The 18148-nt window shown below is 42.4% G+C and overlaps 1 protein-coding gene across 1 annotated transcript in view; it reads right to left on the bottom strand.

Moving 5' to 3' along the window:
- Positions 1-2828: 2828 nt before the first annotated feature.
- The window catches only part of LOC114767119 (PQ-loop repeat-containing protein 1), a 39469-nt gene continuing 24149 nt past the window's right edge, over positions 2829-18148 (bottom strand). The window contains exons 5-6 of the mRNA XM_028958671.1: positions 17260-17476; positions 2829-3434 (exon numbers count right to left, since the gene is read on the bottom strand). Coding sequence (XP_028814504.1) covers positions 3260-3434; positions 17260-17476 — 392 coding nt within the window. The 3' untranslated portion in view covers positions 2829-3259. The remainder of the gene's footprint in view (positions 3435-17259; positions 17477-18148) is intronic.

Raw genomic sequence — 18148 nt, 5'->3', positions numbered from 1 at the left:
TGGTGTCAGGGGTGATTACCAAACGCTGCAGCCACCAGTTCCTGCTTATCAGTAATAAATAGCTCCCAGATTAACAGGCTGGAGCAGGTATCTGAGACAGCTCCAGCTGCTCATACATAACCCAGGCCCGACTGTCCCACCTCTACTCCAGCTGTTAATATTTCATAGCAGACTACCACGTTTAGCAACGGCTGAAGTCCCAGACCTCACCCACAGCAGCGACCAGGAACTACCAGGCTGCCATTTATCAGCAGAACCCGTCCATCATTGTCCAACCCATTTGGCAGTCCATTCATCACTCACTCAACATTGCAGGGTGAGAATGTTTCTAGAACAGCACGTCTCTGGCCAATGTCTGTTCATTCAGTTTTCATTTGACAATGTATGAAAAACAATAAACAAGTTGAAAATGAATTGGATCAGAGATCATAAAATGAATCTCTTCACATGTTGTCTTTCCTTTAATGTTTGCTTTTACATTTGTATAAATGTACACTTTTATAACGTAGCTAAGCAACTGGGGCAGTGTCGACTGGTGTGTGAAGCCAGTGGGGCAATCCATTTTAGGCAAAGAGTTTAGGTAAAGAGGCTTATCTCTCAGCGCAAAGACGGAGGCTGAGGCCCATATTCATCCACAAGTATTTTATGTCATACTGTAAATTAAACTCATCTTATATTACCTGGACATACAGAGACATGGCACAAAAGATACAAGAATGAACAGTTTCTAATTTATTACTATTGCAGTTACATGTATATATTGTATGTAAAAAGGGTATCAATGTTACAGAAAAGCCCAAATTAAAAGAAAAGGAGAGAGAGAAAGAAGGAGTCAAGCTCCAGAGAGCGAGCCTGAACCTGTAAAAATAGGAAGAAAGAAAGGAACAGAAAGTGAAGAGAGAGCCCCTGAATAGAGAAGCCGTGAAGAGAATATATTTTATAGCCTGCATTTGACTCCCAAAAAAGTTGCCAAAGACCAATCAGACTGTCCCCCCACAAGACTTACCCATCATGGCACCTCGGGAAATTGCCCCCAATTTTCTCCAAGCCTTCTCCTATCTTACAATACATTTCATATAAGACCAGCAATGCTGTACAAAACTGGCAATGCAAAGGACAGAAAGGCATTTTACAGTCATCAGTGTAACACATTGCATTTTTGGTAACATTCTTCACACTTTTATACACTTACTATGAGTTAATTGGGAAATTTATATACAGTATTTAAGGGCATGGATTAGGGTAATTCTAGCTAATTTGATTGAAGATAGCAAATTATATGATATATCAAAATAAATAGATTGTGGACTTAAGTAATAGAGAATTTTCATTCCAGTTTAATGGCAGCATTTTTAGCACAGTGCCTCACACTAATAACTTGTTTCACCAAAAAAACATATCCATAATAACAATCAACAGTGTAACAGAAGGAAACTTCAGCAGCAAGAACAAAAATATCAAAATGTGATAGAAAAGTGAGCAACTGACCATGTTTCCATTTTGAATACTGTGACGCATCATGGGACTGCCAGTCAGTTTTGCAGGGACATTAATGCAGACACAGTAGTTTCCATAATTTTACCAATATTAACCAATTTTCAACATAAATATAGTCATTTTACATAACACAATTGTATTATCATCCGAATTCACTGGGATTCTTGTTAAATGTCACTGGTAAATTGGTAATAAAATAACATTTCAATAGCATTTCACGTCTTGATAGAAAATATAATAGTTAGTGATATTGATATATTGATTTAGGAAAGCCAGACAGCTTCATGAGAATCAGTCCAATTAAATACAAAGAGAGCACATACAAATTAAATCACCTCCTGTCCCTCAAGCAAACAGCCAATAGTAGGTGTGTTCAGAGAGGAATCTAGATGGCTAAGAGAAGCACATTTAGGATTCAGTGCATGTAATGCGATTCAATCAGGCAGCGTGTTAAACTAAACTTAACAGTTTCTGGTCAATCACACCCATACCTAGTTAAAAAAAACAGAGAACAGCCTGGTAAACCGTCATTTTCTGATAAGAAAAATGTATACAAATGACCTTGGCTTCATGTATGGTTTACTTCAATAATCTGTTGGTTTCCTGTAAACATTTGTGACCTAGATTAGAGGCTTATAAAAGACATTGAAAACATCATACATGGGGATTTGGGGTAGTACTGTGGGAGGGGAGGGTTGAAAAAAACAATGCCCAGAAGAATGGCAGGACATTTTTACACAATATATTCACACGTTTCAGTGTCCTGTACTGTCCCCCCCATTTCATTCTGAAGGGCAACACAACACATTTTTTCACTCCACATGTGCCTGTGAACTTGCCATTGGAGCGTGCGAGGACTCACACCATTAACCACTGGCCACTAATGGCAGCCCAGGCATGGAGTGGCCAAGAAGGTCTGTTGCAGTCTTCATATGTGAAGATCCACCTAAGAATGTTTGCTAAGCAGACGTCAAAGTGCTGATGAAACGGATGGCTCTTTCCCTTGCCACTCACAGCTATTATGAAAGATAAACCAGCAACATAAGAGAAAAGCCCCTCACTTTTTAAAGACAAGAGTGATTTCCCAAACATTCAAAAAATATCACACAGCAGCAACAAGGCATGTGCTGCTGGTCCAGTGACATCGTAAATGGGGATGTAATGGTTTGGAACCGCTCTGGGATTGGGTCTGTTCTCACTCATTCCAGTTTTCGTCTCTTTTTTACAGCTGCCATCCAGTTAAATTTCTTACTAATAATGCATGGGTGCTATGCTGACATGCATCACAGGCACATTGTTTAGGAAGTAAAACCATTTTTTGCATAGAGTTCTGCTGATAAGGCTTTGGTTCGAGGGAAAATATGCCTGTTTTTTTTTTTTTAGAACTCAGTAAAGTTCTGAGCCTTTGTGGCAGTGTTGATCTGGCTCTTTGGCAGCGGAAGGCATAGAACTGCACATTAAAATAGCAAACCTCTGCAACAGTGCTGACATGACCCTAAAAGGGTCAGGCAATAAAAAAAAAACACACACAGCAAAGGCATTTCATAAAGCACTAATAGGCTGACTTATGCTGCCTTTGTCCAGATAACATACTGTACTTACATTAACATGTGACATGCATAAAAAACAATAAATTAACATATTGGCAAAATCTGGCACTTAATAAACTCAAAAAATAAGCATACAATTGTGAATATAAAATCACAGGGGTTAAAAAAAGGAGGAAGCGCTCAGTATTGTGGCAGTGCTCTGGTGGTGACCATTATCCCAGTTTGATCTGGGCGTCCTGGCTGTAGTAGAAGACCTGTAGCAGGATGGCAACGTCGATGACAATCTGGACCACACCGCAAACCCAGAACTGGGCCGGACTCTCATTAATCATGAAGTACATGGTCTTGAAGATGTCACCTGCAGTCCATAGAAGGACCATCCTTACACTAAGAGAGAGAGAGAGAGAGAGAGAGGAAGAGATGTGATGGATGGGAAGGATAAAAAATTAAATCTACCCATCAATCTACCCATACTGATGACCCAGATACTTACACTGAAGGGAATTAAGTTAAAGGCATCTATAATTACAATACAGAAAACCGCAAGCTGAAAGCCCTTCAGTACCGTTCCCGGGTCATGTCAGTATTCCCCACCAGCACCTGCACTCCGAGGGACCCTCGGATAAAAGTCTCCCGGAAAAGGCTGAGTGAGATTGCAGGGGAGAGTGTGGTCTTGTTTGATAAAGAGACAGGCTTCTCTCCCAGTGGAATATATACAGAGTGGCTTTATGCATTCCACCTGAGATGAGAGAGGGGCCTGGGGAGGGGTGGATGGATCGATAGACGAATAGAAGAACGGGTAGGCATTCGGCAGCTGTCAAGTGAGTAGCTGACACTGAGAAAGACGTGGTTATGGTCGCGTCACACACTCACCAGGACAGAGACAGCTGCGAATGGCTGCCGCTATCTTATCACCACCCACATCCAAACACACCTGTACATAGGTTAAATGTGGCGCATATGGAGAGAACATCAGAGTGGGAAATACATTAGGTAGATAGTACTAGATAGAACTAGATGGTATGGATTTTAATAAAACAGAGTAAAACACATCTCAGAGACATAAAATTAAATTATGCTGAGGGTAATGTCCTCACAGAATGGTGGCTAAAACTACTGTTATTAAGATGGATTTTCTTTCTTGCCCGATACTACACCTCGGTGTCATGCCACAGCGTGGTGAGAAGGGAGAGGTGCAACCATTTTTGAAAAGGTTTTAATAAGTGAAAAGAAAAAGGCATGATTGCCGGAAACAACTTACACAAGCAAGTTTTAAAAACATCATACATGGGGGCGTGGGGGAAAATAACTTATAAAGTGTTCCAGGACTGCCTAGTGCACCACACTAGGATAGGTCTTTCATAATAAAAACTCATAATTCACCACCTTAATCTATGAGTTCTCAGTAAAAAATGGACAAGCATAAGGATTTGAGTAACTCTCATAAGGGCCAAATTTGTGTGATGTCCCTGGTCTGCAGTGGTCAGAAGTAGAAAGTGGTCCAAAATTTTTTTTATCCAATTGAGCACATGTGGGATGTGCTGGAAAAATCCTTAAGGAGTCCATGCCTTGATGGTTCCATGCCTTGTGCAAAGAAAATGCAAAAATGATTAGGTGGTTCTAATGTTACGGCTGATTGGCTAATGTTCGGGGCTTTGTGTGTTAAAGCACTGTTTACTAAGATCTACAGAGTAAATGCTATATTTATTTGAAGTCAAACTGTGCATATGGATCCTTCCCAATGGCCACATTCCTCCTGAATGTAAAAAAAAGAAAAAAGAAAGAGGTTTTCTATCCAGCTAAAGCTGCTGCTCCACAGGGAAATCCACTCCTGACGCCCTCCAGAGAACAATGCCTCGTTTGAAGCGCTTCAAAAAGGCCGCTTCTCCACCCCGGTTCTGCAAAGCAAACCTCGGGCACAGGAGCTCTGGTCACTAATAAGCCGCCGAGAAAGGACGTCCCAGCTTTTGCTCACCGGATCATTAGATATACTCCCTGCAAATGTCTTGGCTCCAGAGACTGCAAACATCATTAACGCAGATGAAACATTAACGAGGTAATTAAGGGGGGTGGGTCATCCGTAGAGCGTTGGCGATGCACTGTTACAATGGAGACAAAACAGCTCTTAGAGGTCATCCATCTCCCACTCAACACACACACAAACGCACACACGCACACACACTATCCATTGATACATTTGAGTTATTTCCTCTTTTTCTCTCACTCTCCACATCTTCAAGGTCCAGTGAGGATTAAAACACCAAACACTGGAGCCGTGGCCCACGGCTTGTGGGTGGGGAGAGGTGATCATTGTATTGATTAAGAAAACTGACGTCTCTGTTGCAGCACTTAGTCGGCGGCGCTGAACCTCCCCACTCACACCGCTGACAAGCTTCACATTGATTCCATTCAACCTGACACCTTCATCTGCACCCGGGGAGAGAGGGAGGAGAGATCGCTGAAGATGTGATCATTTAGACGCTGAAGGACAGTGACAGTGAGGGATCAGCGGAAACGATTAATAGAAGAGTAGAAGAGAGGTGAGAAGGGAAACGGGAGTGGAAGAATTACTGGAAGAAGAGTGGAAGAATTACTGACAGAAAACGGGAATGAACAGAAACGAAGTAGGGTGGATCAGTGGTGAAAGAGAACATAAAAAGTGGACACACTCACACACAACCAGTCAAAGGTTTGGACACACCTACATTGTGGTGGTTATGGATGGAAGAATTGAATGCCAGGAACATATTTTAATTTTTTTTTGTTGCAAGAGAAAGCCGCCTCTTACCTTCATAGCTGCTTTGTTCACTATTGTCATCATCAGATGCCACGTCATGAGATGATAATTAACATGAGAGAATGATAAGAAAATGGGAAACCATCCCCGTTGTCTAACTTAAGGTGGTAGAGAGAAGCCAGGAGTGTGAGATGCTGCCATCACAGCAAAAGTGCTCTGCTTTGGAGCGACTCAAATGTTTATTTTTTTTTTTGTGTATTTTTTCTTCAGTTTTATTCTATAATAATAGGTGAATTTTTTTGTCTGATAGTGTAGATACACAGAGAGACAGATGGAGAAAGTACATAACTTCACATGTGTCCATTCATAGTTTTGATGTCTTCAGTGAGAATCTACCAACGTAAATGGTCATGAAAACAAAGAAAACACATTGAATGAGAAGGTGCGTCCAAACTTTTGGCCTGTACTGTACACACACACACACACACACACACACACACACACACAGATAAGTAGAATAGCATAGCTGAAGATGGTAATTGTACCCTGACTGAGATTCGAATAGTTTCCCTGATTGATTGACACGCGTGCATTTTTAGAAGTAACACCGTAGCATAAATACGTGGCAGAGATTGTATAAGCGTGTGTTGACTGCTGAGTGTGTATGATGAAAAGTGAATGTGCGTGTGACGGAGTGTGTGAGCCCAGATAGAAGGAGCGAGTGAGAGCTGTAGGTGACAGACAGTGAGTGAGAGGCCATGAGCGGAGACATGATTTATGAAGCTGGAGTTAACGAGCTACTGTGATATGACTCAATCTCTCTCTCTCTCTCTCTCTCTCTCTCTCTCTCTCTCTCTCTCTCTCACACACACACACACACACACACATGAGAACACACTTTCACAACCACACACACCTCCCACCGAGTGGATGGCCAGGTCCTTCACTTTCTAACCAGACTGTGACAGGTCGTAATGAGACACACCATCCATCCTTACATGGTTGGTCAAAAGGTTTTTGATGTCATTTGAAGGTGACATGGCACAAAAGAGGAAAAAAAAACATTCCTGGAATATAAAAAATACCTTCTTTCTTTGGTGATAATACATCAAACATTACTCAAATGTGGTGTCAAATTCTCAATTTCACTAACACTTCTGACTAGCATGTCTGTTGTGAGAGTTGTAACTCGGTGGAGTGTAGTTGTTCTCAGGGTCTGACAGAAAGTGAGCCCGGAGAAAAAAAAAAAAACCTAAAAGAGATTGTGTCCGTGCCCTGACAGCGGGACACTTCCACCCAGAACCCCGCTGCTGCGCGCCCGGGCCTGGGCCTGTGAGCCAGAGCAGGGGAATAAATCAAAAGAGCCGCTCTGGGGAAAAAAGAGAGCGACTCAGCACACAATGTATGAAATATGCATGCTGATCGATTTTTTTCTGGGACCCAAACGTTGGAATGCTTCACACATTTACTGAAAAGGATGAATTTGTTTTTCACCGAAAGTGAAGAAAAGGAGGTTCCAACGTTTCAAATTTACTTGAAGAATGAAAAACAAGTCGTCTGTGTAGGATGAGCAAAAATATTAAAAAACATGACAAAGAACTTTAATTCCCTTTAAATGGGTGTGTAGATAATGCATTCTGCCCACATTCTGAAACTGTGGCCATACAAATACAAATACAGGTCCATCAAATCCAGTTCTTCTATCAGAAATGCATAATGTTCTGCCATCTGAAGTGTAGCGGCAAAGCATTAGAATGTGGTACAGAACACGTAGGCATGTCTTTTCTGCAACTTTTTAAATAACACCGCTATTTCTTTTTCTTCAACTCTCAGAGGGCATGTAGGGACCGAACAAACACAGGTGAGGGCCTCCTTGACCTCTTGAAAGCTCTCCTGCCCACGTCAGCTCCTGTTTGCTGTTCTGTAGATGGAGGCTTCAGAAGTCAGTCGTTTGCTGACTTCAGTTACGAACTCTGCAGATCTCCCCAGTCAATCAACCATAATGGAGCCAACCTCACATTACTACACAAATCCACCCCCAGGAGAAATCGAGAGCCACACTCTCTCTGCAACGTGACTGTCACAACGCGGGCTCGACACGGGACAGGGGCCCAATCCAAGAAGGCACAGGTGTAATCACAGGTTGGCCAGAGTGATGTGGACTGTGTCAGAGTTTAAAGAGGGATGCTTTAGCATTTTATGCTATATTTTTAACCAGAGCATACATTTTTCCATTAAGTAACGCCACAGAGTGGCTGGTTGTATGAGTGGTGACTGATAGTGGGTGTGGGATGGTGCAGGGGTGTGGTGCACAGACACACTGAGACAGATTGTTGCCACCAGTCACACGTAAGGCACCAGCAGTCAGGAAATCAGATGATGAATGACTTTCTCTCTTAGTTTTTTGCCACTTTTCTCACTTTTCCTTATTCCTGACTGAATTTGGAATCCCCACAGCTTCTTCCATGACCTTTATTTTCTCTATTTTACCTCTGCCTTCTGTCAAACATTGACCGGATCTTAACCCTCTCCTCTCTTGGCCATGAATAATTCAGCAGCGTTCCCTGCACACTCACGTTGGCGCAGCTGCACAACTGTTGACGCCCAGGGCAGGCCAGGGTCCCTAATTCAATCACATGCCCCCATTTGATCAATGGCTCTTCGTTGCCAGGGCCGAGGCCCACAGGAACCCCCATCACTAACAGCCTAAATTAAGACCGACGCTTCACTTCACTGTTCTACTGACAACGTGGGCAGAACTCATATGCTGCATAGTAAAACAATACACACACACACACACACACACACACACACAGAAAGCTCTTCTGCAAATGCAGTGTGAAACCAGCACTTAGCAGTAGAGAGCACTTTCATCATCTATGAAAATGTACTTTAATTAACAGGCTAATCAACAGGTTTATCTTTAACTGTGAACTATGACGGCTTCTGGTGCCTTTCAGACCGAACACAGATTAATTAGCTGCTCTGCTGACGGGGCTTTAAGGCAGGACAGGACAGAGCTGCTGGCTGCCCAGATTGTCATTTAGGAAGAGCGGCAGTCCCGAGAGAATAAGTCGATTTTAAAAGATACCCGAGAGTTTGTTCATGAAATTAGTTTCGGACACCCCCCCCAAGCCTAGAGCAGCAGCCAGCGGCGTTACAGTCCCTTATAAAATATGGCTGAAGCAAACATTTAAATTGCACCGCACAAATCTTCCAGGCACCCATAACACTGCCTCGTCTCCCACAGAGCATGAATACGAGTGTGTTTCAAATTGATAACTCATGCATATTTAACCACAGCATGGCAAAGTATAATTCACAGCTCCTCCACCCACACAATGGCTTCTCAGGACACCCCGAAGGGTATTTTGCAAACGTGCCTCCACTGTGCCCAGGCTGCCAGCGCTGGCTCACGCTGATTTGTGGCACGCCTGTGTTGGGCATCGCTTTCCTTTTGACATCTGCTAAGGAGGAAGTTGTGTGTTGCATGTCCCGAAAGAAACTGCTGAGTCAGAATGGCCTGCGACCTTGGTTGTAATAACACACACACACACACACACACACACACACACACACTTGATACATGCGTGCACACAGAAGTAATTGCAATAAGACGTACTCAGTAATCCCACAGCAGGGGATGGAAAGTGTTGGATGGGGTCTGTCCTGAAAAGCCTCCAAGCTGTTATGTGTACATTTGCTGTGTGTTGTCTTAAAATGACAGAGGTACACGAAAGGCTACGTTCGGTTTCATAACGGATTATCATTTATTAATTAGATAAGTGCTTCCTGGGCAACAAAAGAGAAAACTTTGGAGCATATTTTGGTATCTTCCCTTTCGCTATACATATTTTAATTAAATTCACCATTGTTATTCCGTGACTGTTTCTGGGTTCACATGTGACAGTGTCTCTTGGTACCAGTCCCAATCCCAGGTAAATGGGGAGGCTTGCAGACAACCAGACCGATTGGTCCACTGTGGTGTCCCCTAACAGGAAGAGCTGAATGGAGACATTATTCAGTGACTGCGTGTTATTAAATTCATTTAAAGAAATGCCATGAACATTTGAAGCTTTCTTACAATTGGGTTTAAATCCAAATTGGCCCTCTCTGACTCTACAATGGTACAGTTTGTATAAAGGAAATTCAGCAATTTATGCGCATAAAATATTATTACTGAAAACACCATGAAGTCAGTAAAACTGAATTTTCATCACTACTGTGGTGGATTTTTTGATTTGATTGAGCTGCCATGCTAATGGATGAATCAAATGATCATCAGTTGTTCTCGCAGCAGCGGCAGAGACAGCAAACCAGGGTACTTCACCAGGAACCGCTCAGATTCACAAATAGTCCACAAAGTAATCTTACTGGTCAGTAGGGCAGTAGGTCATGCTAGTCAGTAACAGGTATTGCTAATTAACAAAAACGGAAGAAGATAATGAACAATCTTGTTCCAGACTCAGAGGAACAAGGCTGGTAGATCACTGTCCTCTGGTCCTTAATTGAATTTTAATTCTGGTGGTACAAACATGAAGCAAATTTTCAGCTCACATTGGTAAGTGAGACCTGAGAAAGTGTCAAAAAAAGCATATATATTTTTTTATTTTAATAATCATTCTAATTTCATGGTGTGATGAACTTTGTGGTTACACAAATTTAAAATTAATTTACATATTAATGATATTATCTTATCTACTGTAGGAGTGTAGGGGTGAGCATGACCTGACCGCCTTCTCAGTAAAACAGCTCTGATAATGAGTGCTCCCTGCAACCGAACCGAACCCCGGTTTCCCCACTCTCCGCCTGGAAGGTGGGGGTCCGGACTCTACTGTTCTGACAGCGCCGCGCTGCTGAGTACCAGCATTCATGTGGCTGTTGGAGCTGTCAGTATCTTATCTCAGCTCTAATTATCCCACAGTGTGCAGCTTTACTTGAGCTGCTGCTTAATAAGCAGGAAAACACTCATGCACTGACACACACTGAAAATTGACTATAGACAATAACAACAACAATCTATTAAAGCTCCCGAGGTCATGCTCTCCCCCTCCTATTGAAAAATAGCTGCATTTTTATTAATAAAAGGAAACTTATAAGCCATGTCTTGCTGTGCGGGTAGGTAGGTGTGTGTGTGAGTGTGTGTGTGTCTCCATGGCTCCCATGGGTAATCAGGTCCTTCCAGTCTGGGAGGTGAGCCCAGCTCCCTGCTGCCTCTCTGGGGAGTGTGTATCTGTGTGTCCTGTCTTGTTTAAGAGACAGATTACAGCTTTTTCCGTCCTCTTATTTTAGCGAGGGAGCCAATTGCCAGCAATGCGGCCAACTCCAGAAGAGTTTAAACAAAATTCCTCGTCCTCTGCTCAATACCTGTTACAGAACTATGCTAATTACATCATTAGAATCATTAACTACTTTCTGTGCAAAGCGTCTGGATTCAAGAAGGCAGAAACTGTTTATTATTCCACTCACAGCCACGGCCAGCCACAAAGATAAGCAAAAAATAAAAATGATGCATTTATAACCACAATTCTCTGGAGGTTTGTTCACCGGGATGATTTTGTCCCTTCAGATTATCCAGTTTTAAGGCGACCTGCCAATGAACCTTTACAGAGGGTCAGGATAGGCCGACCTTTAGATGTGAATCCAAAAGATGCTGTTGCCCACAAATGTATCCCTCTCACATGTGCATGGCCACACAAACACACACATTCTCTTATTAGTGAAAACACATCAGAAGATAATTCCTTTGAATTGATAATTCCTTTTGTACAATATCACAATTTACAAATGGGCTTACACACACAAACACACTTGGCACATACGGATGGAACAAAATTAAGACTGGCAAGAAAAAAAACTGCAGAAAACTGCAGTAAATGTTCCACCAGGCAGTGGACAAAACATTGCCACCCAACGGTTGTGCTAAACCCACTCTGAAGCCCTTTTCTGGGCAAGAAAGTTCGCTGAATCCTCATGGGAGATGGGTGAGCAAGACAAGCAAGAGTACAGAAAATGACCAGAGACCCAGACACATCACAAGTGAAAAGTGAAGGGACGCTCATTGTGAAACACAGCACAGCACATGGAATGAAATGTGTCCTCTGCTTTTAACCGAGCTGCCAGAGTTGCACCTTGGTGTCTGGGCACTCGAACCGGCAACCTTCTGATTACAGGTCCATTTCCTTCCACACTAGGCCAACTACTGCCCTTTAGTACCAGTGATTGACAGGTTGCAAACTTAGCCCAACATAAACCAATTTTAACAAGTATAATATCAGATTTATCAGTCGCCAAAGTGTTGCAGGCTCTGTTGGATATTGGGGCTATTTATTTAAATCCATAATTAAAAAATAATTAATTAACAACCCCCTGCCTTTTGATCAGGGTAGGCTGACATTAGAGTGGTTACTAAGTGGTTATTGAAAATGAGTGGGCGAGTGAGTCATTGTGTATTTTATATATGAATTTTTATTCAAATGCATGGAACTCCTTCAAGACTGTTGGACTGTTGGAAAAGTGATTGTCACATGTGATACACAGCTGCACAGCACACAGTGCACACGGTGAAATTTGTCCTCTGCATTTAACCCATCACCCTGAGTGAGCTGTGGGCAGCCATATGTGGGGATGGTGCTTTGCTCAGTGGCACCTCAGTGGCACCTTGGCAGACCGGGATTCGAACTGGCAATCTGATTACGGGGCCGCTTCCTTAACCGCTAGGCCACCACTGCCCATTTCAGGTGACAATGTCTTGAAGCTCATCGAGTGAATGTGAAGAGTGTGCAACACAGTAAGTAAATAACTCCACATGTGTTCATTCATTGTTTTGATGCCTTCAGTGAGAATCTACCAACGTAAATGGTCATGAAAATAAAGACGACACGTTGAATGAGAAGGTGTGTCCAAACTTTTGGCCTGTACTGTGCTTGTAACATCAACAGTCTACTCACGTTTTTGACCTTGTCTCACTGTCTCATTAGATTACAGGTTTTAGCCACGTTATACTACTCAGCGGTGCATAAGTCTACCCGTGAAAAAAAAAGCAAGTATGAAATGCAGAGTGTGAAGTGACTCCAAAGGGGCTACATTTATCACGCTATTAATCTAGCCACTTGTGAATTATGAGTCAGCTCCATCAGCCCTTGACTACTGGCTTTATGGTGATGTAAACGCTTTGACGATGAAGACCCTTGCTTCCTGAATGACAAACTCAACAGCAAATCTCATTTCAGTTGACAAAGCACTCTGCTTCCGTGTTTGGAAGCATGAAGATCAGGATGCATTCATGACATTCCAAGAGCCCATTCCATATATTAACTGAATCAATAATTAATGAATTATTCATGAAAATATGTTGCCAGTGGGGCTATGTTAATGGGCAAAATAAGTGTATTGTAACGGGGAAGAGAACTTCACTCAAACTACAGAAAAAGCAACAACTTCACTTCCAGGATGTTTATTCAAGCATCCACAAGGTCATGCCTTAACTAGTGCCGTACAACATGACCTCCCATTCAAACTCATTCAACACCTGCACCTCAAACACCCCACAAGTGATTGGCGTGCTGCTGATTGCTCGTATGTGTATTAAGTTACTGCTAGATGTTCTGATGTGTGCCAAATGTGTTAAGTTTCAATGCGGAAGGAGGGAGAGGAAGACAAAAAGAGACATTTAAAAGCTTGCAGGTACAATAAATGTCTTTCTGAAGGACATGGAGGATATGTCTCTGCCACTGACACACACACACACACACACACATGCACAAAGAGGCCAGTTCCTCATGAATCGATCTTGGTTATTAAAAGCAGTCGTGCACATGCCATTACAGGCTCCAATGGAAAGGATCTGGGGGAGGCAGCACTGCATAGCCCTCTCTCATCCTCTCTCATCCCACCATTACAGTCATCCAGCGTGCAACGTTTCCTGTCAGCTGCATCCAGCTCTATCTCCCGCCTCTGACTGCAGGACAGAACCACTTGGTCAAAAAGACGCATTGCCAGATCAAGTGGAAAATCTCCTCAAAAACCAACTTGTGTCATAAGTAGCAATTTGCACCACATTTGACCCTGGTGTACTGGGTCAGTGCATGACTGGAAGGTATGAACTTCCAGCTAGAAGCTAATTACTGACTAAATTACTAAATGTAAAAAAACCTCAAACCAGCCCTTCAACATCACTAGACAAACTAACTATCTTCTACCATCAAACATAGCTTTAATCCCGTAGTTGTAAGATAATGTGGATTTTGTGTTTTGTTTTCTCTTTCTTGAGATTTTTTTTGGTCCTTGTTACCAATCCAAGTCATTTAAGATAGTCCCAAATCTCATTCCTACATCTTAGAGTTAGCTATGCAAATAAATAGTTTAGAACTTAAAATGGTAAAAACATTAAAGATTATATATTTGGGGCAGTGGTTGCCAGTTCGAATCCTGACCCACCATTGTGCCACTGAGCAAAGCACCGTCCCTTCACACTGCTCCCCGGGTGCCTTTCATGGCTGCCCACTGTTCACCAAGGGTGATGATTAAAGGCAGCGGACACATTTTGTTGTGTCACCGTGTGCTGTGCTGCAGTGTTTCACAACGACGCTCACTTCACTTTCACATGACCCCTTTACAAGAGGTAATATGTCAGAATAAGTGAAGTGAAGTGATTGTCACATGTGATACACAGCAGCACGATATTCATTCTCCCTCATGGGACAGCGGTATGGGAACAAGATCTAAACATTGTGCTTACTGCGGAGAGCTGGCAACAGTGCCTAGAAGCTATCCATACTTCCTCTGAAAAGTGAAAGTAATTGTCATTGTGAAACACTGCAGCACAGCACACGGTGACACACAAATAAATGTGTCCTCTTCTTTTAATCCATCACCCTTGGTGAGCAGTGGGCAGCCATGACAGGCGCCCGGGGAGCAGTGTGTGGGGACGGCGCTTTGCTCAGTTGCACCTCAGTGGCAGACTGGGATTTGAACAAGCAACTTTCTGATTATGGGGCCGCTCCCTTAACTGCTTGGCCACCGCTGTTCCGTATTAGACAGTTTAAAGTATTACTCCCACAAAAGTGTTCTCAATGATGAAAAATATTTTTCTATGTAATTAAACAACAGAACCTACTTCATAGATCCCCATCTGTGGAGTACCCACCCCAGATACGATTTTTACCACATCTCAAGATAAGGCTGTAGTCTTTGCCTCATTGATGGTTCTTCAGATGTGGAAATCAGACTAGCCCCCTTCTTTTGATGTATGAGTTAAAGAACGGCTCTCTATGCTTCAGTTTAAAAAACTGCAATGCAGTCAAGGTAAATGGCAGGAAAAGTTCAATGTGATGCGGTCACCATTTATCAAGTATGTTAAATTGCAAAACACTTAGTTCCCCAGGCTACACGTGCTGTGCTGTAATGGGTTAGACATTTACACTGAGAGGCGACTGACCGAATCCCACCCCTACAATGAAAAAGAAAAACACAGCATTGCTGAAATATTAGGTGTGACCGATTACGTCAATTTTTTAAAGTTGAGCCAGTGTTTATTTAGGATAATAATTAGGATTAGAATCCACCTAATTAACATGGAAATGTTCAGGGGTACATTGTCCTGCTGGTAATGTCACTAATTAATTTTCAGGAAAAAAATTACATTTCGACCAGAAAATGTATTACAGCATGGTCAAATTAGATGACAATCTAATTAGAAAATTAGAGTGATATCACACCATGACATTGCCAAGATATGCCTGTGTGACATCCATCTCCCACAAACCCACAGGGTCTGAGACTGACACTGTGCTCCAGGCCTCTCTTTATGACACAAATTAAGAATGAAACCAAAAAAAAAAAGAACAAAGAAGATAAATGTCAATTTAAAAGGCACCTTCCACCACCCCTTCCCCTGTAATTCATCTACTTTATGAGCGCGAACAATGTGTCAGCGTGTAATGTCTCTGCCCTTGATGGTGTGGCCGCAGGGTGTTGATGCACTCATCCAATCACACGGAGCAAGAGGGCAGTATATCAGAGTCCATGGCTCCCAGTCAGACACGGATCAGAGGGTTGCTTGAAGAACAGAAATCTCAGCATCATAGCATGGACAGAGAGTTTGTGTCACCATGCCATGTTAATCAAGTGTTGCTCTTCAGGGCATTCTAAATGATGGCCTACTGCGGGGTGTTAAATGCTGTGAAGTGAACTGAACCGCCATGAATTCTTATGACCCCCTAGCATCATCTTCACTGGTTCAGATGATTAGAATGCTGAGTGGCCGAAGCTAAATGATCCACAAAAGTCCAGGGCAAGTTCTGCTTCTGTTGGACCAATGGTTTGAATTTTATTTTTTTTATTGCAGCCCACAATGCTTACAAGAAGCCACAGTCAATTTTTAAAGAGAGAAAACTATTTGGCCTGTTTGTCATGGTCATGTAGTGGACTGTGTTACCGCATGACTTACTGGAAGGTGCAGTTAGATGTCACTTGTACTCTACATTATCATGAGTGTGTCAGTGTTGTTTACACAGGATGGCAATGGTTCAGCGTCAAGTGTACTCACACCTGAGTTTCAGTATAATGATGGACCACTGCTGGAATTTCAAACAAGGTCCTCGGTGTTCCAGGGATTCCTTGAAATGCCACAAAACTATACAATTTCAGTTCATTATAAAATAAACCTTTTTTTGTATTTGAACTCACTGAAGGTCCTTTGAACTCACAGACCCCATGCAATATGCATTTCTGTAATGCAGGTCCCTGTTTCAGTGAATATTCATGTATAGACCTGAGTGTAAAAACTACGTGCTGTGATGTGCCGTATGATTGACACCATGAGTCTCCAGACTGTCAGTAAATGTGTGTGCAGCTGTCAATCTATGCAGCTGGGCACAAGTATTCCAGCACCAGGGTGACACAAATGCATCTCTTCTTCCTGCCCAGTGATGGCATTTATTCCTCCCGCTGGATTTCCAGCTCCCACCTCCAAAACGAACCCAGATGCCAGGGCATAAAAAAAAAAACATAATGCCTCATCCCAGGTGACAGTGAGCAACTCTGTTTAAAAATCATGAGTATGTTATAATTTAACTATATTCCCCAAGGTCACAGGCTGAATTTGAAATGTGTTTATTCTCAAGCCCAGCCTGCAGACTGCATACTGAAAAGGCCAAAAGTTACTATATATATATATATATATATATATATATATATATATATATATATGTGTGTGTCCTTGGAAATATTTTGACTGACATTTAAGTTAATGGGCAATATCCACCTGGCAATTTCTGCTAATGAATATGTTTCATGTATACCAATATTGTTATGGTAAGAATAATAAAAGCCAGAGAAAGTTCCGGAACCAGGCAGCCTTGCGGTTCTTTCAAATTAGTGATGTGTTTACACTGTTCACATGGGAGTTGTTACTGAGTGATCGTGTTTAATAAAATTATGAAGTTTAGGAGTTGCTGGTTTTTGTGAGGGTACCTCATGCCATGTGTGGAGCGGTTCTGGAAGTTCTGCAGCAGCTGCGGAAGCCCCAGCATGGCTTCAAAGAGAACGGCCAGAGACCCCAGTGCTTCTATGAACAGCACAGAGTCAAGGAAGATGAAAGTGATGAAGGCACAGACAACTGAGAAGCCAAAGCAGAAGATCAGGTAGTCTTCAAAACCACTCCAGTTCCAGAAGTAGCGTAGGTCGAGATCTACCAGAGCAAGAAAGAAAAATACAATTGAAATACAGATGCTTTTCATCTTAAACCACACACTATGCTTACTTTTAGGGTCAAATCAGGGAGTAAAGTTCATAACCTACTAGTTCCAATGAGAGAAACGTAAATTCAGAAGCAAAAATATAGAACAACAGATTAATAAGGGAGGAGCCAGAAGACATGGCTGACAGATCTAAGACGGTTTAAAACAACTCCTGTCAGTTCGCCACACACTTAGGTGCAGTGTTCTCTAGCCGTTGACCATATGGTATGCCAGAGGACATCACACACAATCTCTGCTATAAACATCATGCCTTGCTCTCCTGCAACCAAACCAAATCTGCAGATTATTATTCAGATTAATTAAAGCGCTATAATGGGTGAACCAGTGAGTTTTACATTAGTGAACACGACCCATTTGCTCTGTCTTATTTTTGTGCCTATAAAATATGTCCATGCAAGGCGTGGTTATGCTTACTACAAACATGCACACCACGAGGACTACAATTTACCGACTACAATGGAAACCGGCCTCAGACATGTTAAATATCATGAAACATTCACCCACACAGTACGATGAGCTCTCCCTGCGGTATTAATCTTGTAGAGAGGTGCTGACATGATCAGCGTCTACCTGCTCTTCTGACTTTAAAGCCAGAGGAGAGT

Source organism: Denticeps clupeoides, chromosome 17 (genome assembly GCF_900700375.1).
Source record: "Denticeps clupeoides chromosome 17, fDenClu1.1, whole genome shotgun sequence".
NCBI classification, from domain to species: Eukaryota; Metazoa; Chordata; class Actinopteri; order Clupeiformes; family Denticipitidae; genus Denticeps; species Denticeps clupeoides.
The sequence above is the reverse complement of the archived record's forward strand: the minus strand, read 5'-3'. Positions and strand labels throughout refer to the sequence as shown.